Source organism: Lucilia sericata, unplaced genomic scaffold (assembly GCF_015586225.1).
Source record: "Lucilia sericata isolate MDLA Ls3-8-SP2 unplaced genomic scaffold, ASM1558622v1 Contig000478F_arrow, whole genome shotgun sequence".
In the NCBI taxonomy this organism is placed as follows: Eukaryota; Metazoa; Arthropoda; class Insecta; order Diptera; family Calliphoridae; genus Lucilia; species Lucilia sericata.
In genome coordinates, this window is record NW_023994493.1 from 169,443 (window position 1) to 193,685 (window position 24,243).

General features: G+C 30.9%; 2 protein-coding genes across 4 annotated transcripts in view; one reads left to right on the top strand and one right to left on the bottom strand.

Annotated features, from left to right (window-relative positions):
* Window positions 1-4,773: 4,773 nt before the first annotated feature.
* Window positions 4,774-24,243, bottom strand: part of LOC119605358 — a 98,371-nt gene continuing 78,901 nt past the window's right edge. The window contains exons 5-7 of one of the 3 annotated variants that reach the window (XM_037958405.1): window positions 8,928-8,987; window positions 6,711-6,782; window positions 6,045-6,614 (exon numbers count right to left, since the gene is read on the bottom strand). In XM_037958405.1, coding sequence (XP_037814333.1) covers window positions 6,045-6,614; window positions 6,711-6,782; window positions 8,928-8,987 — 702 coding nt within the window. Of the gene's footprint in view, window positions 6,783-8,927; window positions 8,988-24,243 lie in introns of all 3 variants that reach the window. The other 2 variants (XM_037958404.1, XM_037958403.1) reach the window with 2 other exon arrangements.
* On the top strand, window positions 7,740-8,676 carry LOC119605359. Its single transcript, XM_037958406.1, has 3 exons — window positions 7,740-8,054; window positions 8,115-8,288; window positions 8,396-8,676. The coding sequence occupies exons 1-3, from the start codon at window positions 7,833-7,835 to the stop codon at window positions 8,630-8,632; spliced, it is 633 nt and encodes a 210-aa protein (XP_037814334.1). The 5' UTR covers window positions 7,740-7,832; the 3' UTR covers window positions 8,633-8,676.

Here is a 24,243-nt window from a genome sequence, read left to right on the forward strand (position 1 = left end):
TAGTTTTTATTTTAAAACACCGTTTAAAGCTTTTGTAATGAAAAGGCTTTTAGAGTATTAAGAGATAAAAAAAAGCTTTTTGAAGCTTTTGCGATTTTTTTAAAATAAAATAAAGCTTTTCTACTTTTTTTTGTAAAATAATGATTCTTAAGCTTTAGTTATAAAACAAAGCTTTTAGAAAAATTTAAAAAAATAAAGCTTTTTTAAACATTATTCACAAATGCTGCAAGCTTTTTGTAACTTTTGTGATCAAATAAAGATTTAAGATTTTGTGGTAAAATTAAAAACTTAGTTTTTATTTTAAAACACCGTGCAAAGCTTTTGTCAAAAAAAAGCTTTTATAATATTTAAAGATACAAATTTTGAAGCTTTTGCGTTTTTTTTAATAAAATAAATCTTTTTTAATTTTTTTGGATAAAATAAAGATTATTAAGCTTTAGTGATAAAACAAAGATTTTTAAAGAATAAAGCTTTTTTAAACATTATTCACAAATGCTTTTTGTAACTTTTTTTATAAAATAAAGCTTTTTTAATGTTTTGTGGTAAAACATTTTTGTGATAAAATAAATTTTTAAACTTTTAAGATATTTTTTGATAAAATAATAAAAAAAATTAAGTTTTTATGATAAAAAGCTTTTGAAACATTTATCTTGAGAAACATTACTTTATGATAAAAAACTTTTTGAGTCTTTTATAGCAAAAAAAATATAATTTGTAAAGCTTTTGTTATAAAAAATAGATTTTTATTATTTGATTGTAAATCAAAGTCTTTGTCATAAAAAGCTTCAATTAACAAAAGTGTGATAGAAAAGCTTTTATGAAAAGGTTTTAGACATTTACAGTAAAAAATATTTTACTATGAAAAGTTTTTTTCAAGTTTTTACGATAAAAAGCTTTAATAATAAAAATTTATGATTTTGCCATAAAAAAGCTTTTGTAATAAAAATAGTATGAAATATTTTTCAAATAAAATATTTTTGATAACTTTGGCAATAAAACTACTTTAGAAACTCTTTACAATAAAAAACTTTTAAAAGCTTTTACAACAACAAATTTTTCTAAAAAAACTATTGAAAGCTTTTACAACCAAATAGTTTTTTAAGGGAAAGTTTTACAATAAACAATGTTGAAAGTTTTTTTTAAGTTTTTGTAACAAAAAAGCGGGTCAAAGCTTTGAAAATAAAAAATATTTTGAAACAATTTTATAATAAATAAGTTAGTGTTGGAAGCTTTTGCAGAAAAACATTATTATAATAAAAATAATGTTAAAGCTTTTTTAATAAAAAGGCAACAAATACTACTTTTAGATAAAAAGCTTTTAAAGCCGTTTCTATTAAGAAAACTCTTATTAGTGTTTACTTTGTATTCTCATCAGAAATAACATAAAAATATATTAAAATATTTGTATAAAGCTTTTCCCCTTTAGTATAGCTTCTTTCCCTACTTCTCTGTTAACCTTTTGAGAACCTCTGCTCCATTAATTCTAATAATAATTTTTGCAATTCATTCACATTTTGCACATAAATCTGACTAAACAAATATTTATTGTGGAAATCTTTTTTGCTGTCTCTAGTTGTTTTTAGGGAAACCTTTTGAATGTCTTGGTTATTTCATCAGCACGTGCTATTAAAATAAGTCTATTTTATATTTATCGAAGAAACTAAATAAAACACGAGTTTTTCACCTGATTCGTTTTGGGTAATTTGTTGTTTGCTATTGCTGCTGCTGCTAATGTTGTTGTTGTTATTGGTATTAAAACACAATTTATTATTGGCATTATTATTTATATTTATTATCTAAATTTATTTGTTTGTTGTAATGTTGTTAAGGGTTTCTTAACTTACCTTTAGTTTTGTTGTTGTTATAATAGAGAAGAAAATAGTATAAACATATTCTTGAAACAGATTTTTAGTTCCTCCATACCACTGTTCCATTACATGGTCATTTTCAAATTAAACTTAATCACTATTTGGTATAGCAATCTCCTCTATATTGAAACAACTAGAATCGATGGTAATATCCAGCATTTAAACAGTAGAAGAAATAAAACTAGTAAAATACATTGTTTTATGGATTGTATAAAATCCCATAATCATTTTCTTTTATTATTATTATTATTTTCTAAGCATATGTATGGAAAAAAACAAATATATTTATTACAATAGTTTTCTTATTAATTTTTCTTTTCTTTTGTTCTTTTTTTTTGTTGCTTTTTTAGCTTCTTATTTATTTAATTTACTGATTAGCATTTTGGACACTTAACTACAAAGGATATTTTCATTTTGTATCTGTGTTCAAAAGGTTGTTGTTTGTGTCATGTTACATAGATATGATAGGTAAATAGTATTAGTAGAAGTAGTAGTGTTAGTAAGTTAGTTTGTTGGTATTTGTGTTTTTGGACTTAATATAGATAAATAGAAAGATAAGATTTCTTAAGGTGTGGTTTAAGAATTATTTAACAAGTAACAGGCAGGGCGAGAGTGTAGAGGGTAGGAAGTAGTATAGAATTAATAATATAAACTATTTAAGATATTCTATATATGTTTGTGGGTAGGTAGAACTTAATTAGGTTTTACTAATATTTATTTATGTTTGTATATATGTATGTATGTATACTTGTAATTTCAGTATGCATTTTTTATATATCTGACTTATATACATTTATTTATTTACTTTATTTACACTTTAATAGAATAAATTACAATTTAATATTGTGTTTTTTAGAGTTGTTTTATAAATTAATTTTTCTAGTTAGTTTTTTTTTTTTAATATAATTAAAGTTAAATATATTAATTTTTTTTGCTATTTGAATTAATTACATTAAAAATATTACAAAGAAGTTTTCTAAACAGGCCGGGACAAGTTTTAAATATATGTTTCAGAGGATATTCGGGGAAAATAATTAAATTTATTCAAGATTTGTTTACAGAATTACAAATTTGTATTAGCTAACAAATATGTATATCCCAATTATATCTTATTAAATTGTTTCGAAAGATCTGAACTGAATTAGAACTGAACTAGAAGAGAACAGAACATAACTAGAACATAACTAGAACAGAACTAGAACAGAACTAGAACAGAACTAGAACAGAACTAGAACAGAACTAGAACAGAACTAAAACTGAACTAGAACTGAACTAGAACAGAACTAGAACAGAACTAGAGCAGAACTAGAACAGAACTAGAACTGAACTAGAACAGAACTAGAACTGAACTAGAACTGAACTAGAACTGAACTAGAACTAGAACTGAACTAGAACTATAGAACTAGAACTGAACTAGAACTGAACTAGAACTGAACTAGAACTGAACTAGAACTGAACTAGAACTGAACTAGAACTGAACTAGAACTGAACTAGAACTGAACTAGAACTGAACTAGAACTGAACTAGAACTGAACTAGAACTGAACTAGAACTGAACTAGAACTGAACTAGAACAGAACTAGCACTAGAACAGAACTAGCACTAGAACAGAACTAGCACTAGAACTAGAACTGAACTAGAACTGAACTAGAACTGAACTAGAACTGAACTAGAACTGAACTAGAACTGAACTAGAACTGAACTAGAACTGAACTAGAACTGAACTAGAACTGAACTAGAACAGAACTAGAACAGAACTAGAACTAGAACAGAACTAGAACAGAACTAGAACAGAACTAGAACAGAACTAGAATAGAACTAGAATAGAACTAGAATAGAACTAGAACAGAACTAGAACTAGAACTGAACTAGAACTGAACTAGAACAGAACTAGAACAGAGCTAGAACAGAACTAGAACAGAACTAGAACAGAACTAGAACAGAACTAGAACAGAACTAGAACAGAACTAGAACAGGTCTAGAACAGAACTAGAACAGAACTAGAACAGAACTAGAACAGAACTAGAACAGAACTAGAACTGAACTAGAGCAGAACTAGAACAGAACTGAACTAGAACTGAACTAGAACTGAACTAGAACTGAACTAGAACTGAACTAGAACTGAACTAGAACTGAACCAGAACTGAACTAGAACTGAACTAGAACTGAACTAGAACTGAACTAGAACTGAACTAGAACTGAACTAGAACTGAACTAGAACTGAACTAGAACTGAACTAGAACTGAACTAGAACTGAACTAGAACTAGAACTGAACTAGAACTGAACTAGAACTGAACTAGAACTGAACTAGAACTGAACTAGAACTGAACTAGAACTGAACTAGAACTGAACTAGAACTGAACTAGAACTGAACTAGAACTGAACTAGAACTGAACTTACGAGAAACTGAACTAGAACTGAACTAGAACTGAATCTAGAAACTGAACTACTGAACAGAACTGAAACTAGAACTGAACTAGAACTAGAACTGAGAACTGAACTAGAACTGAACTAGAACTGAACTACTGAACTAGAACTGAACTAGAATCTGAACTAGAACTGAACTAGGAATTGAACTAGAACTGAACTAGGAACTGAACTAGAACTCTGAACTAGAACTGAACTAGAACTAGAACTGAACTAGAACTGAACTAGAACTGAACTAGAACTGAACTAGACTGAACTAGAACTGAACTAGAACTGAACTAGAACTGAACTAGAAACTGAACTAGAACTGACTAGAACTGAACTAGAACTGAACTAGAACTGAACTAGAACTGAACTAGACTGAACTAGAATGAACTAGAACTGAACTAGAACTGAACTAGAACTGAACTAGAACTGAACTAGAATTGAACTAGAAACTGAACTAAAACTGAACTAGAACAGAAACTGAACTAGAGCTGAACTAAACTGAACTTGAACTAGCACTGAAATATGGCGTAGTGCATTCATAATTCGTTAATGCCGTCTGCTTTTTCTTTACTTTTTGTTTTATTTCATTTACAAATGTTAACATGGTTAAATTGTACTTTAACTTGTATTTCTCCCCTTTTTTGCTGTTGCATCCCCAGAATAATTAATGAGGTCACATGAATATTAATAAAACAATTCTTATTGCAAAAGTTAACATGTTTGCAGTTATGGGAAGAGGGTTTTGACAAGAAATTTTATTTTAATTCAATGGAAATCCAAGTTTTTTTTTGTTAACGTTAAAGGTAATAAGATGTTAAAGACAAATGGTATTATACAACAGTCTGGCTACTATTGGGAATAGAAAGATATTAAATCAGCGGAAAATTACTCATACGCTGTAAACCAGCGTATGAGTAATATGTATATTACAAAACTTTAGTAACCGGTTAATATTTTTAAATTTGCATTTAAAACGCGCTAACATTTGACATATTTGTTTTTGACACTTTTCCATAATATAATGGCAAGTAATGCTAAATCTATAAAACCTTAAACCACAAAATCAATTTCAAAAGATTTTTGGATAATTTTCATTATTTTTAACATCACATAAAAGAGGTGAAGTATAAAAGTTGCTGAACCAACTATAAACCACTGAAAACTGTTATATAAGAGAATTTCATTTAAAAAAGGATTTCTGAAACGGAAAAGGGGTGGTTAGGTAAAGCCTGTTTTATAATTATACACAAAATTGTTTATGGATTACATTTGGTTTTTGATTTTCCTGGTTTTCCTTTTGTTTGAAAAAATGTTTTTTTTTTCTATTACAATATTTGTTTTTGTCGTAATTTAGCTGTTAACAAGCGGAAGCTCTATTCATTATTTTAGTGGTTACGAATTTTGAAACGGAATATTTGGTTTGGTTGGATATTTTGATTTCTTTTACCTTTCTGTACGATTTTACAGAAAAATCACAATTTGTGCGTAAATTTCAACAGTTACTAAGACAGCCATTATTAAGGCATTTACACAGCAGTAGAGGCGTCGCAATGGACGTCGACGTTGACATTGTGACTGTTGCCAGTTATTAAATGAGTTTGACAAATATTGCTGCTCTTGCAATTTCGCAGCGTTGTCCTCATGGCTGCTTTCGCAGATGTGCTGGCTAGCAACATATAACTCGTCGACGACGGCAGCGTCGTAGTCGGAGACTTTTGATTCCGTTTTAAATCTTGCATTTCCAATGCAACCCGGCCAATGTCAAACGGACGCCAACGACGATGAACTATTATAGGCTACCAGTAAAGAGTCATTTTCATCACTGCCACTGCCGGCACTGCGTTCCGATTCGTTTATAACCTCCAGTTTAGTTTGGGGATGAGCAATTTTATATTTATTATGGCGTTTATTGACCAGAACCGAGCGTATATTATTATTGCGCACACGATGAGAACGTTCGTTGCGCCTATGGCGATTGGGTGAGGCACCCAACATAGAACAATCACTACTCTCGCCCTCATCGTCATAGTAATCATCAGCATCATCATAGTAACCCTCACAATCATAATCGTCACCCTCATAATCATAGTCTTCATCATTTTCAAAATCATAATCATAATCATCGATATCAAAGAAGGCACAACAACCTATCGTGGTTTTATTATGTGTAGCGGAACTTTGACGACGGCCACGTGAATTTTGATAGTGCTGTTTGTAGTGTTGTTGCTGGTTTAGGTGCTGGTGATGATGATGATGGTGGTGATGATGTTGACATTCATTATACGACTTAGCCAGTGTATTGTTGGTAGCTGTTGTTAGTGTGGTTTTAGCCTGCATTTGGTAGGATGAGAAGTCATAGGATTTGTTATTTTTGTTATTGATTAGTTGTTTATTATACATGCTGTCATTATATTCAAGTTCTATTACCTCTGGACCACGCCATGTTATGCCGGAACGTACCAAATTATAGAAACGTAATACACCCCACATGGAAAGCACCTGCAAATAGGAGAAAAAGTTATTGAAATGATTAGTTTGGTTATTGGAATTAAAGGTTTTCTTCTAACTTAAGCTTAAATATGAGGGCACAAATCTTTTGTAAAGCTTAGAGCTTTTCTTTTAAAACTCACGCTTTAAATTAAAATATTGTTTTAATCTTTTTAATTAGAACTCATCATTAGTTTTTGTTTTGGTTTTACTGAAAATAAGCTTTAAACGTACAAAACATGCGCCGTTTTTGATTAGCTTTAAAGCTTTTTATATCAGTATAAAGTTGTAGGCAAAGAACTTTTATAAAGCTTCCTTAAAGCTTTAAATCAAACCTTGGATTGAAACATTCTTATTAATACTTGCCATTAGCTTTTTTGATTCTATTGGAAGCTTTAAGTTTTTCTAATAAAGTACTTACAATATAAGCTTTAAACCTGCAATATTTATGATAAGCTTTAAAGCTTTGTATATGAGTATTAAAAGCTCTTTATAATAATCAAACTATTGCTTTTCTTTTTCTATGAAAACGGTTCGAAAGTGTAAAGCTTATTGGAAGAAACCAAATCAGCTTAAAGTTTTGCATAACTTGTTAATAAAGCTTTAAAGTTTTGTTTTAATTTAAGGCCCAAAGACGATATAAGTGTAAAGGAACTTATCAATAGATACAATTTTGATTGAAACTTTCTTATTGAAGCTTCTCAGAATTTATTAAAACCTAAAGCTTTATATCTGTTTGCAAGCTTTTGCAAATGAGCTTATAATGCAAAATTGTTAACATCAAACAAAAGCTTAAACTTTTCAGAAAAAACTGTTGTTAGGAGCCCTAAACTCTTTTGTGCTTTCTCACAGATTTGAATTAATTCCAATTTTCAAACAAAAGCTTTGGTAACCTTTAAACTAATACATTTTTGATAACACCCTGTGTAAAAAAATGTCAATCAATCCATTTTTTTTTTTGATCGAAAACATCAAAAATATTGCAAAATTTCAGTGTAAAAATTGGAATTAAATTGAAAAAATAAATTTTTAAAATTTATTTAAAAGATTTTATATAAAAATATGTATAAAATTATACATTTTGATAAAAAGCTTTGTCACCTTTTAAGACATCATTTGGATTTTGTGGACGAAAATATGTGTGATATTTACTCCATATGGAATTTTTGTCCTCGAACAAGATGGAAAACTTTGAAAAACTTTTTTGCTGGAAAATATCTATGTCGGGCACAGTACTTTCCTATCATATATTGGTTAGTTTTAGTGGTTTCAATAATGGGTAGTGTAAGTCTAGTAATTTTCCAAGAAATTTATAACAGAAATTAATTAAAACTTTTTGTTTAGATCTATAGTTTCTCTGAATTCTCATCATTATTTTGGGGCACACGCAAGCAGCTCAATATGTGGCGTCAACGTACATTTTATGTTTTACCACCATCTGTTTTGCGTAAATGTCGTTTAGTGGGCGCCTTAATCATGTTAAAAGCTTGGGTGTTATTGTGGTATGCTGTGGTCAAGGTTCAGTTTTATTTTGTGTTAAAAAAAAAAAAACAAACATGATGTTGTTTTTAATCAGCTTTTGTTTTGTGGTCATTTTACAATATCTTTCTCTAACTATCATGTAGGTATCCCCCTCTCAAATGACACCTTGGCTGATCATAAATATGCTTGTTTTGGGTTCTGATTTAATCATATGGATTACTGAGGTATTTTCTGGTGTTTGTAAATTGGAATTGCGAACTTTATTCTCTTTCACCTTGATGATAGTCAATTATTTGTTTGTGCGCTGCGTGCAAAGTGTCTTTCAAAATGCCATTGAAATGAACGATGTGGAAGATTTAAGATTATGGAAAAGTTTTTAACTGTCCATCACTCACACCATTTGTTGTTATATTTTATAATCTTTAAGTGCTAAAAATATATATTCAATTTTCAAATTGTTTTTTGTTTAATCTTGTCCAACAAAGAGTGCGAAAAAATGTAAATGCTTTTACTTTAATATTGCATTTTTTTCTTTTTCAAATTTCTTTTTAACGTTTTTTATTTTTTGGAGGGAATTCTATTATAATATTTTATTATATTGTTATATCGGAAGTACGTACATACATATATTTTATTTTAATATTCTTTTGCAATTTTTGTCCATGAATTACTTACATTTATGAAAGCTCGTGCTATAAAAAAGGCCACTTCCGCTTTGCACATTGCATCGAATTGCTGCGAAAAAAGAAAAGAGAAAATATTGTTTGCTTTAAAAGAAAAACTAACTAAAAGGAAGTTAAAGTTAATAAAACTAAAATATATCTTTTAAGTAAGTCAAGTTTTGCATAAATATTTTACTTATAAAATGATCTACGAGTAAATAATTAAAATTAAACAAAACATGAGCGGAAAAACTTGAACTGAAAAGAAATAGAACTGAACTAGAACAAGCACTAGAACTAGAACTGAACTAGAACTGAACTAGAACTGAACTAGAACTGAACTAGAACTGAACTAGAACTGAACTAGAACTGAACTAGAACTGAACTAGAACCAGAATTGAACAAGAACTGAATTCGAATTGAACTAGAACTGAACAAGAACTGAATTCGAATTGAACTAGAACTGAACTAGACTAGAACTTGAACTAGAACTGAACTAGAACTGACTAGAACTGAACTAGAACTGTAAACTAGAACTGAACTAGAACTGGAACTAAAACTGAACAGAAACTAATAGACTGAACTGGAACTGAACTAGAAATGAGCTAGAAACTGAACTAGAACTGAACTAGAACTGAACTAGAACTGAACTAGAACTGACTAGAACTGAACAGAACTGAACTAGACCTCAGACTAGAACTTGCAACTAGAATGAAACTAGAAACTGACTAGAACTGGAACTATAAATGTACTAGAACTGAAACTAGTAACTGAACTAGAACTGACTAGAAACTGAATATAACTGAAATAGAACTGAACTTGACTGAACTGAACTGCCTAGAACTGAACTAGAACTTAACTAGAACGGAACTAGAAACTGAACTAGAAACTGAACTATAACTGAACTAGACTGAACTAGAACTTAACTAAGACTGAACTAGAACGGAACTAGGAACTGAACTAGAACTGACTAGAACTAACTATAACTGACTAGAAACTGAACTAGAACTGAACTAGAACTGAACTAGAACTGAACTAGAACTGAACGAGAACTACTAGAACGGAACTAGAACTGAACTAGGAACTGACTGAACTGAACTAGAACTGATAGAACTGAACTAGAACTGAACTAGAACTGAACTAGAACTGAACTAGAACTGAACTAGAACTGAACTAGAACTGAACTAGAACTGAACTAGAACTGACTAGAAACTGAACTAGAACTGGAACTAGAACTGAACTAGAACTGGAACTAGAACTGAACTAGAACTGAACTAGAACTGAACTAGAACTGAACTAGAACTGAACTAGAACTGAACTAGACTGAACTAGAACTGACTAGAACTGAACTAGAACTGAACTAGAACTGAACTAGAACTGAACTAGAACTGAACTAGAACTGAACTAGAACTGAACTAGAACTGAACTAGAACTGAACTAGATCTGAACTAGAACTGACTAGAACTGCACTAGAACTAGAACTGAACTGAACTAGAACTGAACTAGAACTGAACTAGAACTGAACTAGAACTGAACTAGAACTGAACTAGAACTGACTAGAACTGAACTAGAACTGAACTAGAACTGGACTAGAACTGAACTAGAACTGAACTAGAACTGAACTAGAACTGACTAACTGAACTAGAACTGAACTAGAACTGATCTAGAACTGATCTAGAACTGAACTAGAACTGAACTAGAACTGAACTAGAACTGAACTAGAACTGAACTAGAACTGAACTAGAACTGAACTAGAACTGAACTAGAACTGAACTAGAACTGAACTAGAACTGAACTAGAACTGAACTAGAACTGAACTAGAACTGAACTAGAACTGAACTAGAACTGAACAAGAACTGAACTAGAACTGAACTAGAACTGAACTAGAACTGAACTAGAACTGAACTAGAACTGAACTAGAACTGAACTAGAACTGAACTAGAACTGAACTAGAACTGAACTAGAACTGAACTAGAACTGAACTAGAACTGAACTAGAACTGAACTAGAACTGAACTAGAACTGAACTAGAACTGAACTAGAACTGAACTAGAACTAGAACTGAACTAGAACTGAACTAGAACTGAACTAGAACTGAACTAGAACTGAACTAGAACTGAACTAGAACTGAACTAGAACTGAACTAGAACTGAACTAGAACTGAACTAGAACTGAACTAGAACTGAACTAGAACTGAACTAGAACTGAACTAGAACTGAACTAGAACTGAACTAGAACTGAACTAGAACTGAACTAGAACTGAACTAGAACTGAACTAGAACTGAACTAGAACTGAACTAGAACTGAACTAGAACTGAACTAGAACTGAACTAGAACTGAACTAGAACTGAACTAGAACTGAACTAGAACTGAACTAGAACTGAACTAGAACTGAACTAGAACTGAACTAGAACTGAACTAGAACTGAACTAGAACTGAACTAGAACTGAACTAGAACTGAACTAGAACTGAACTAGAACTGAACTAGAACTGAACTAGAACTGAACTAGAACTGAACTAGAACTGAACTAGAACTGAACTAGAACTGAACTAGAACTGAACTAGAACTGACTAGAACTGAACTAGAACTGAACTAGAACTGAACTAGAACTGAACTAGAACTGAACTAGAACTGAACTAGAACTGAACTAGAACTGAACTAGAACTGAACTAGAACTGAACTAGAACTGAACTAGAACTGAACTAGAACTGAACTAGAACTGAACTAGAACTGAACTAGAACTGAACTAGAAACTGAAACTAGAACTGAAACTAGAACTGAACTAGAAACTGAACTAGAACTGAACTAGAACTGAAACTAGAACTGAACTAGAACTGAACTAGAACTGAACTAGAACTGAACTAGAACTGAACTAGAACTGAACTAGAACTGAAACTAGAACTGAACTAGAACTGAACTAGAACGAACTAGAACTGAACTAGAACTGAACTAGAACTGAACTAGAACTGAACTAGAACTGAACTAGAACTGAAATAGAACGAACTAGAATGAACTAGAAAGAACTAGAACTGAACTAGAACTGAACTAGAAGAACTAGAAGAACTAGAACTGAACTAGAACTGAACTAGAACTGAACTAGAACTGAACTAGAACTGAACTAGAACTGAACTAGAACTGAACTAGAATGAACTAGAACTGAACTAAACTGACTAGAACTGAACTAGAACTGAACTAGAACTGAACTAGAACTGAACTAGAACTGAACTAGAACTGAACTAGAACTGAACTAGAACTGAACTAGAACTGACTGAACTAGAACTGAACTAGAACTGAACTAGAACTGAACTAGAACTGAACTAGAACTGAACTAGAACTGAACTAGAACTGAACTAGAACTGAACTAGAACTGAACTAGAACTGAACTAGAACTGAACTAGAACTGAACTAGAACTGAACTAGAACTGAACTAGAACTGAACTAGAACTGAACTAGAACTGAACTAGAACAAGAACTAGAACTGAACTAGAACTGAACTAGAACTGAACTAGAACTGAACTAGAACTGAACTAGAACTGAACTAGAACTGAACTAGAACTGAACTAGAACTGAACTAGAACTGAACTAGAACTGAACTAGAACTGAACTAGAACTGAACTAGAACTGAACTAGAACTGAACTAGAACTGAACTAGAACTGAACTAGAACTGAACTAGAACTGAATACTAGAACTGAACTAGAACTGAACTAGTACTGAACTAGAACTGAACAAGAACTAGAACTGAACTAGAACTGAACTAGTACTGTACTAGAACTGAACTAAACTACAACTGAACTAAAACTAGAACTGAACTAGAACTGAACTAGTACTGAACTAGAACTGAACTAGAACTGAAGTAGAACTGAAGTAGAACTGAACTAGAACTGAACTAGAACTGAACTAGAACTGAACTATAACTGTACTAGAACTGAACTAGAACTGAACTAGAACTGAACTAGAACTGAACTCTAATTGAACTAATTGTGTTGTGGAATTGTTTTTTGCGTGCTTTTATGTGTTTTTGCCCAAAACTCATTTTAGTTCATTTAAATCAATGATATATAAGACACTTATTATTAAAAATTAAAAAAAAAATTATTGTTTTTTCAATAAATAGTATTAATTAAAATAAAAGTAAAATTAAATTAAAATAATGAATTTAATTAATTATTTTTATTTTTATTTTTAAATTTTATAATGGTAAAATAAAAACTTTCAAATATATAGAGAAATTTATTCGCCTTTATTTATAAAAAGTCTATTAATAAATTCTTTCGTTTTAGGTTGCAGAAGGGATTGAGATAACAGAAGACATCAGGCATACCATCTACAAGGCTTCCTGTATTGATTATTCGCTGAAAATTTACGAATTGAAGACTAAACCAACATGTTCTTTCAAGATGTCAGCAGCACTGCTTAATGCAGAACAATTCAACTTTTAAAATGTCTCTCTTAAATTTGACTAAAATAAATAAAAATAATAAACTGAAAAGGTATACAAAATGAAAATAAAAATAAATAGATAAATAAATCAAACAAAAATGAAATTGTGTGTAAATAAAGAAATGATTAATATTGTTAAAAAATAAATTTAATGGCTGAAATTCTAACCTTTCATTTGATACCACTTTCTTAACAATAGATCAAACATTTATCGAGTTATAAGCTTCCGAACATAAGATGAACAATTCTAAAAACTGCCAGGTGTGGCTGCACATTGTCTTTACATTTTGTTCAATATTTCAAAGCATATTAAGAATTTTGTAATAACATTTTGGATGTTAATAAAATGAAATACTATGATTCCTATGAGTTATCACGCAACTCCCAAAGTATGTTATGAAGTGAGTTATACATGCAAAATATGAGTAAACATATAGTTGCCATTTTCGACATCTTCGACTTATTTTTTGACAAAAAAGGTTCAAAAATCTAAAAGCTGAAATCCTTGCCTTCAATTTGATATAAAATTCTTTACAATGCATCAAACGGTTCTTGAGTTATAAAGTTCTAAACTTTAGTCGAACAACACCAACAACTGTCAAAGGTGACTTCAAATCGATTTTTGATTTTATTCAATATTTCGACGGTTTCTAAGACTTTTCGAATAACATTTGACAGATTCATAAAACGAAATATTGTGATTCCTATAAGCTACCATATAACCTCCTACGTCCGTTATTAAGCGAGATATACCCCTCTTATGTATAAATTACATTTTTCAGCCGGTTTGCTGAAATGCCAGGCGGGCCTACAGCTTGTAGCCCAGATTCCAACCTATTGTATGGTGAAACATTCACTTAAATATCTCAAGTAGTTTTTGAGATATAACATGTTAAAGAAAATGCTCTGTGGGAATCCACCTACTACCAGGTTCTGGTGACTTGGTGTTTTACAAAAAAATTGGCATTTTTATTTTTCAATTTTTTGGTGCCAAAGACACTTCTGGAATCGATTTCATAACTCGGATGTCCTTGAAGATAATTTAATGAAATTCGGTATGTAGATAAAGAAAGAAATGAGGAATCATCGGCGAAAAGAAAAATCTGCCACGCCCACTTGTTAGGATATAAATGGGCGTAAAAAATAATTGTTATTTATGACAACATTGAATTATTTTTTTACAAAATTAATTATTCTGTCTTGTAGTTGAAAACCTGGCCTTTCATTTGATATAACTTACTTGACTATACATCACGCTATGTTCGACATATAAACTTTCAAACTTTGCTCGAACATGGCAAAGCAAATCAGGTTTGGATCATAAATACTTTTAGATTTTGTTCAATAACTGAGTTGTTTTTCAAGATAATGTGCTGAAATTAAGTATGTGGATTGAGAAGAATATGGTGAACATTTTTTTTTAAATTTGAAAATTGCCACGCCCACTATTCGGATTGAAAAATGGGCGTAAACATATATTTGCTATATTTGACAAATTCGGCTTGGGTATTGAACAAAATAATTATCCGATCAAATAGCTGAAATCTAAATCTTTCATTTGATGTCACTTTCTTTCCAATAGTCCAAACATTTCTCGAGTTATAAGTTTCGGAACTTTGGATGAACAATACGAAAAACTGCTAGATGTGTCTGCACATTGTTTTTAAAATTTGTTCAATATTTCAAAGGATATTAAGAATTTTTTAATAAAATGTGACGTATTAATAAAATGAAATATTATGATTCCTATGAGTTATCACGCAACTCATTAAGTCTATTATGAAGTGAGATATACATGCAAAACAGGCGTAAACATATACGTGTTATTTTCGACAACATCGACTTATTTTTTGACAAAAAAAGTTAAAAATCTAAAAGCTGAAATCTTCACCTTTAATTTGATATACCATTCTTTGCATTGCACCAAACGGTTCTCGAGTTATAAAGTTCTAAACTTTAGTCGAACAACACCAAAAACTGTCAGAGCTGTCTTCAAATCGATTTTTGATTTTTTTCAATATTAAGATGGTTTCTAAGACTTTTCGAATAACATTTGACAGATTCATAAAACGGAATATTGTGATTCCTATAAGCTACCATATAACCTCCTACGTCCCACAGTGGTATAGGAAAAAAAAAAGAGGAAAATAATTCGGTAACTTCTAAACGGTTAATCCGATTTTAATGAAATTTGGTGTGCACAAAGAGGAGGTGTTGTCGAGTTTAGGTTTTGAATTTGGACCTTATAGGCCAACCAGGGGCCCGGCGGGGGGTCCTCAAATTAGGACACCTCGGCTATGTTAAATTTTTAAAACGATCCTATTTCTTCATTTGAGTTCCGATTTAAAAAAAATTTCGTATATAGAATCTCCTCATCGAGCACTATAAAAAATGTCGTCGTAGCAGTAAATTATCTCTTATAGTTTAGGAGATATTCGCATTTGAATATTAAAATTTTAAAATTTTTACCGTCCTTACTTTAGTTTTTTTGATAATAGCAGGTCCAAATATTTCCGATTTTCGCCATTTTTTTTTATTTGCTTAACAACAAGTTTATATACCAAGCAGTGAAAGAATTATGTAAAAATCATGACTGAGTCCAAAGTTATAGGCATTTAAATTTAAAAAATTAAAAAAAGGCGATTTTTTGTCATTTTTTTGGGAAAAAAGTATCTTTTTCTTTTTAAGTTATCTAAAAAGTTTCTAAGAAGATGTATATAGAATTTATACTTTTTGGAAAGCTGACTTTACATAAAATACGATAAATGAAACAAAACCTAAAAATTTTTGATACCGAGGGGACCAGGTCCATCCAAAAAAACCCTATTTTTTATGGAAAATTAAATTTTGAGCAAAAATTCTCAAATCGCATAGTCGATATCAAATTATAGTGACCTGTTTTATATGACCCAATAAGTTCTTAATCATTTTGTAACGGGTTTCGATAACCCCGCCCCTGGTATGGATATAATAGGCAAAAAACCAAAAAATCCCATTTTTGGGATTTTTTAAAACTTTTTTGGGAATTCCGGGATTTCTAATAAGAAAATTCGAAATTTTTATTTCTTATTTTATTATTTTAAAATTTGCCTAGCACAAAATTTAATTTTCCATAAAAAATAGGGTTTTTTTGGATGGACCTGGTCCCCTCGGTATCAAAAATTTTTAGGTTTTGTTTCATTTATCGTATTTTATGTAAAGTCAGCTTTCCAAAAAGTATAAATTCTATATACATCTTCTTAGAAACTTTTTAGATAACTTAAAAAGAAAAAGATACTTTTTTCCCAAAAAAATGACAAAAAATCGCCTTTTTTTAATTTTTTAAATTTAAATGCCTATAACTTTGGACTCAGTCATGATTTTTACATAATTCTTTCACTGCTTGGTATATAAACTTGTTGTTAAGCAAATAAAAAAAAAATGGCGAAAATCGGAAATATTTGGACCTGCTATTATCAAAAAAACTAAAGTAAGGACGGTAAAAATTTTAAAATTTTAATATTCAAATGCGAATATCTCCTAAACTATAAGAGATAATTTACTGCTACGACGACATTTTTTATAGTGCTCGATGAGGAGATTCTATATACGAAATTTTTTTTAAATCGGAACTCAAATGAAGAAATAGGATCGTTTTAAAAATTTAACATAGCCGAGGTGTCCTAATTTGAGGACCCCCCGCCGGGCCCCTGGTTGGCCTATAAGGTCCAAATTCAAAACCTAAACTCGACAACACCTCCTCTTTGTGCACACCAAATTTCATTAAAATCGGATTAACCGTTTAGAAGTTACCGAATTATTTCCCTCTTTTTTTTTTCCTATACCACTGTGCGTCCGTTATTAAGCGAGATATACCCCTCTTATGTATAAATTAAATTTTTTAGCCGGTTTGCTGAAATGCCAGGCGGGCCAAAGGTTGAACAGCTTGTAGCCCAGATTCCAACCTATTGTATGGTGATACATTCACTTAAATATCTCAAGTAGTTTTTGAGATATAACATGTTAAAGAAAATGCTCTGCAGGAATCCACCTACTACCAGGTTCTGGTGACTTGGTGTTTTACAAAAAAAATTGGCATTTTTATTTTTCAATTTTTTGGTGCCAAAGACACTTCTGGATTCGGTTTCATAACTCGGATGTCCTTGAAGATAATTTAATGAAATTTGGTGAGTGGATAAAGAAGGATATGAGGAATCATCTGTAAAAAGAAAAATGTGCCACGCCCACTTGTTAGGGTATAAATGGGCGTAAAAAATAATTGTTATTTATGACAACATTGAATTATTTTTTTAAAAAATTAATTATTCTATCTTGTAGTTGAAAACCTGGCCTTTCATTTGATATAACTTACTTGACTATACATCACACGATGTTCGAGATATAGACTTTCAAACTTTGCTCGAACATGGCAAAGCAAATCAGGTTTGGATCATAAATACTTTTAGATTTTGTTCAATAACTGAGTTGTTTTTCAAGATAATGTGCTGAAATTTAGTATGAAGATTAAGAAGAATATGATGAACATGTTGTTAAAAATCTGAAAAGTGCCACGCCCACTAGTCGTATTGCAAAATGGGCGTAAACATATATTTACTATATTTGACAACTTCGGCTTAATTATTGAAAACAATAATTACGCGATCAAATAGCTGAAATCTTAATCTTTCATTTGATATCATTTTCTTCCCAATAGATCATACACTCCTCGAGTTATAAGTTTCGGAACTTTGGATGAACAATACGAAAAACTGCTAGATGTGCCTGCACATTGTTTTTACATTTTGTTCAATATTTCAAAGGATATTAAGAATTTTTTTATAAAATTTGACGTATTAATAAAATGAAATATTATGATTCCTATGAGTTATCTCGCAACTCATTAAGTCTATTATGAAGTGAGATATACATGCAAAACAGGCGTAAACATATACGTGCTATTTTCGACAACCTGGACATATTATTTTACAAAAAAAGTTCAAGAATCTAAAAGATGAAATCCTTACCTTCAATTTGATATAACATTCTTTACAATGCACCAAATGGTTCTCGAGTTATTATGTTCTAAACTTTAGTCGAACAGTACCAAAAACTGTCAAATGTGTCTAAACATTGTTTTTAGAATTTATGGAATATTTCGATGGTATTTAAGAATTTTTGAATAATACTTGACAGATTTATAAAATGGAATATTGCGATTCCTATAAGCTGTCATATCACCTCCTACGTCTATTACAACCTGAGATATACTCGTTTTAACTATAAATTCCACTTTTTAGCCGGTTTGGGTAAATGCCAGGCGGGCCAAAGGTTGAACATCTTGTAGCCCAGATTCCAACCTATTGTATGGTGAAACATTCACTTAAATATCTCAAGTAGTTTTTGAGATACAACATGTTAAAGAAAATGCTCTGCGGGAATCCACCTACTACCAGGTTCTGGTGACTTGGTGTTTTACAAAAAAAATTGGCCTTTTTATTTTTCACTTTTTTGGTGCCAAAGACACTTCTGGATTCGGTTTCATAACTCGGATGTCCTTGAAGATAATTTAATGAAATTTGGTGAGTGGATAAAGAAGGATATGAGGAATCATCTGTAAAAAGAAAAATGTGCCACGCCCACTTGTTAGGGTATAAATGGGCGTAAAAAATAATTGTTATTTATGACAACATTGAATTATTTTTTTAAAAAATTAATTATTCTATCTTGTAGTTGAAAACCTGGCCTTTCATTTGATATAACTTACTTGACTATACATCACACGATGTTCGAGATATAGACTTTCAAACTTTGCTCGAACATGGCAAAGCAAATCAGGTTTGGATCATAAATACTTTTAGATTTTGTTCAATAACTGAGTTGTTTTTCAAGATAATGTGCTGAAATTTAGTATGAAGATTAAGAAGAATATGATGAACATGTTGTTAAAAATCTGAAAAGTGCCACGCCCACTAGTCGTATTGCAAAATGGGCGTAAACATATATTTACTATATTTGACAACTTCGGCTTAATTATTGAAAACAATAATTACGCGATCAAATAGCTGAAATCTTAATCTTTCATTTGATATCATTTTCTTCCCAATAGATCATACACTCCTCGAGTTATAAGTTTCGGAACTTTGGATGAACAATACGAAAAACTGCTAGATGTGCCTGCACATTGTTTTTACATTTTGTTCAATATTTCAAAGGATATTAAGAATTTTTTTATAAAATTTGACGTATTAATAAAATGAAATATTATGATTCCTATGAGTTATCTCGCAACTCATTAAGTCTATTATGAAGTGAGATATACATGCAAAACAGGCGTAAACATATACGTGCTATTTTCGACAACCTGGACATATTATTTTACAAAAAAAGTTCAAGAATCTAAAAGATGAAATCCTTACCTTCAATTTGATATAACATTCTTTACAATGCACCAAATGGTTCTCGAGTTATTATGTTCTAAACTTTAGTCGAACAGTACCAAAAACTGTCAAATGTGTCTAAACATTGTTTTTAGAATTTATGGAATATTTCGATGGTATTTAAGAATTTTTGAATAATACTTGACAGATTTATAAAATGGAATATTGCGATTCCTATAAGCTGTCATATCACCTCCTACGTCTATTACAACCTGAGATATACTCGTTTTAACTATAAATTCCACTTTTTAGCCGGTTTGGGTAAATGCCAGGCGGGCCAAAGGTTGAACATCTTGTAGCCCAGATTCCAACCTATTGTATGGTGAAACATTCACTTAAATATCTCAAGTAGTTTTTGAGATACAACATGTTAAAGAAAATGCTCTGCGGGAATCCACCTACTACCAGGTTCTGGTGACTTGGTGTTTTACAAAAAAAATTGGCCTTTTTATTTTTCACTTTTTTGGTGCCAAAGACACTTCTGAATTCGGTTTCATAACTCGGATGTCCGTGAAGATAATTTAATGAAATTTGGTGTGTGGATAAAGAAGGATATGAGCAATCATCTGTAAAAAGAAAAATGTGCCACGCCCACTTGTTAGGATATAAATGGGCGTAAAAAATAATTGTTATTTATGACAACATTGAATTGTTTTTTTAAAAAATTAATTATTCTATCTTGTAGTTGAAAACCTGGCCTTTCATTTGATATAACTTTCTTGACTATATATCACACTATGTTCAAGATATAGACTTTCAAACTTTGCTCGAACATGGCAAAGCAAATACAGGTTTGGATCATAAATACTTTTAGATTTTGTTTAATAACTGAGTTGTTTTTCAAGATAATGTGCTGAAATTTTGTACGTGGATTAAGAAGAATATGATGAACATTTTTTTAAAAATTTGAAAATTGCCACGCCCACTAGTCGGATTGAAAAATGGGCGTAAACATATATTTGCTATATTTGACAACTTCGGCTTGAGTATTGAACAAAATAATTCTCCGATCAAATAGCTGAAATCTTAATCTTTCATTTGATATCACTTTCTTCCCAATAGATCAAACACTCCTCGAGTTATAAGTTTCTGAACTTTGGATAAACAATACCAAAAACTATCAGATGTGTCTGCACATTGTATTTACAGATTTTTCATTTGTTCAAAGAATATTAAGAATTTTTTAATAAAATTTTGCATATTAATAAAATGAAATATTATGATTCCTATGAGTTATCACGCAACTCATTACGACCATAATGAAGTGAGATATACATGCAAAACAGGCGTAAACATATACGTGCTATTTTCGACAACCTCGACTTATTTTTTGACAAAAAAAGTTAAAAATCTAAAAGCTGAAATCTTCACCTTTATTTTGATATACCATTCTTTACATTGCACCAAACGGTTCTCGAGTTATAAAGTTCTAAACTTTAGTCGAACAACACCAAAAACTGTCAGAGCTGTCTTCAAATCGATTTTAGATTTTTTTCAATATTTATATGGTTTTTAAGACTTTTCGAATAACATTTGACAGATTCATAAAACGAAATATTGTGATTCCTATAAGCTACCATATAACCTCCTACGTCCGTTATTAAGCGAGATATACCCCTCTTATGTATAAATTACATTTTTCAGCCGGTTTGCTGAAATGCCAGGCGGGCCAAAGGTTGAACAGCTTGTAGCCCAGATTCCAACCTATTGTATGGTGAAACATTCACTTAAATATCTCAAGTAGTTTTTGAGATATAACATGTTAAAGAAAATGCTCTGCGGGAATCCACCTACTACCAGGTTCTGGTGACTTGGTGTTTTACAAAAAAAATTGGCATTTTTATTTTTCACTTTTTTGGTGCCAAAGACACTTCTGGAATCGGTTTCATAACTCGGATGTCCTTGAAGATAATTTAATGAAATTTGGTATGTAGATAAAGAAGGAAATGAGGAATCATCGGCGAAAAGAAAAATCTGCCACGCCCACCTGTTAGGATATAAATGGGCGTAAAAAATTATTGTTATTTATGACAACATTGAATTATTTTTTACAAAATTAATTATTCTGTCTTGTAGTTGAAAACCTGGCCTTTCATTTGATATAACTTACATGACTATACATCACACGATGTTCGAGATATAGACTTTCAAACTTTGCTCGAACATGGCAAAGCAAATCAGGTTTGGATCATAAATACTTTTAGATTTTGTTCAATAACTGAGTTGTTTTTCAAGATAATGTGCTGAGATTTAGTATGAAGATTAAGAAGAATATGATGAACATGTTGTTAATAATTTGAAAAGTGCCACGCCCACTAGTCGTATTGCAAAATGGGCGTAAACATATATTTACTATATTTGACAACTTCGGCTTAATTATTGAAAACAATAATTACGCGATCAAATAGCTGAAATCTTAATCTTTCATTTGATATCACTTTCTTCCCAATAGATCATACACTCCTCGAGTTATAAGTTTCGGAACTTTGGATGAACAATACGAAAAACTGCTAGATGTGCCTGCACATTGTTTTTACATTTTGTTCAATATTTCAAAGGATATTAAGAATTTTTTTATAAAATTTGACGTATTAATAAAATGAAATATTATGATTCCTATGAGTTATCTCGCAACTCATTAAGTCTATTATGAAGTGAGATATACATGCAAAATAGGCGTAAACATATACGTGCTATTTTCGACAACCTGGACATATTCTTTTACAAAAAAAGTTCAAGAATCTAAAAGATGAAATCCTTACCTTCAATTTGATATAACATTCTTTACAATGCACCAAATGGTTCTCGAGTTATTATGTTCTAAACTTTAGTCGAACAGTACCAAAAACTGTCAAATGTGTCTAAACATTGTTTTCAGAATTTATTCAATATTTCGATGGTATTTAAGAATTTTTGAATAATACTTTACAGATTTATAAAATGGAATATTGCGATTCCTATAAGCTGTCATATCACCTCCTACGTCTATTACAACCTGAGATATACTCGTTTTAACTATAAATTCCACTTTTTAGCCGGTTTGGATAAATGCCAGGCGGGCCAAAGGTTGAACATCTTGTAGCCCAACCTATTGTATGGTGAAACATTCACTTAAATATCTCAAGTAGTTTTTGAGATACAACATGTTAAAGAAAATGCTCTGCGGGAATCCACCTACTACCAGGTTCTGGTGACTTGGTGTTTTACAAAAAAAATTGGCATTTTTATTTTTCACTTTTTTGGTGCCAAAGACACTTCTGGAATCGGTTTCATAACTCGGATGTCCGTGAAGATAATTTAATGAAATTTGGTGTGTGGATAAAGAAGGATATGAGCAATCATCTGTAAAAAGAAAAATGTGCCACGCCCACTTGTTAGGATATAAATGGGCGTAAAAAATAATTGTTATTTATGACAACATTGAATTATTTTTTTAAAAAATTAAATATTCTATCTTGTAGTTGAAAACCTGGCCTTTCATTTGATATAACTTTGTTGACTATATATCACACTATGTTCAAGATATAGACTTTCAAACTTTGCTCGAACATGGCAAAGCAAATACAGGTTTGGATCATAAATACTTTTAGATTTTGTTTAATAACTGAGTTGTTTTTCAAGATAATGTGCTGAAATTTTGTACGTGGATTAAGAAGAATATGATGAACATTTTTTTAAAAATTTGAAAATTGCCACGCCCACTAGTAGGATTGAAAAATGGGCGTAAACATATATTTGCTATATTTGACAACTTCGGCTTGAGTATTGAACAAAATAATTCTCCGATCAAATAGCTGAAATCTTAATCTTTCATTTGATATCACTTTCTTCCCAATAGATCAAACACTCCTCGAGTTATAAGTTTCTGAACTTTGGATAAACAATACCAAAAACTATCAGATGTGTCTGCACATTGTATTTACAGATTTTTCAATTGTTCAAAGAATATTAAGAATTTTTTAATAAAATTTTGCATATTAATAAAATGAAATATGATGATTCCTATGAGTTATCACGCAACTCATTACGACCATAATGAAGTGAGATATACATGCAAAACAGGCGTAAACATATACGTGCTATTTTCGACAACCTCGACTTATTTTTTGACAAAAAAGTTAAAAATCTAAAAGCTGAAATCTTCACCTTTATTTTGATATACCATTCTTTACATTGTAACAAACGGTTCTCGAGTTATAAAGTTCTAAACTTTAGTCGAACAACACCAAAAACTGTCAGAGGTGTCTTCAAATCGATTTTTGATTTTTTTCAATATTAAGATGGTTTTTAAGACTTTTCGAATAACATTTGACAGATTCATAAAACGAAATATTGTGATTCCTATAAGCTACCATATAACCTCCTACGTCCGTTATCAAGCGAGATATACCCCTTTTATGTATAAATTACATTTTTTAGCCGGTTTGCTGAAATGCCAGGCGGGCCAAAGGTTGAGCAGCTTGTAGCCCAGA

Bases quoted from the DNA above. Each gene is read 5' to 3' on its own strand.
- LOC119605359 (XM_037958406.1), top strand. From the start codon at position 7,833: ATGTATAAAATTATACATTTTGATAAAAAGCTTTGTCACCTTTTAAGA. The intron at 8,055-8,114 runs GTAAGTCTAGTA...CTTTTTGTTTAG, and splicing joins TGGTTTCAATAATGGGTAGT to ATCTATAGTTTCTCTGAATT. The intron at 8,289-8,395 runs GTTCAGTTTTAT...ACTATCATGTAG, and splicing joins TGTGGTATGCTGTGGTCAAG to GTATCCCCCTCTCAAATGAC.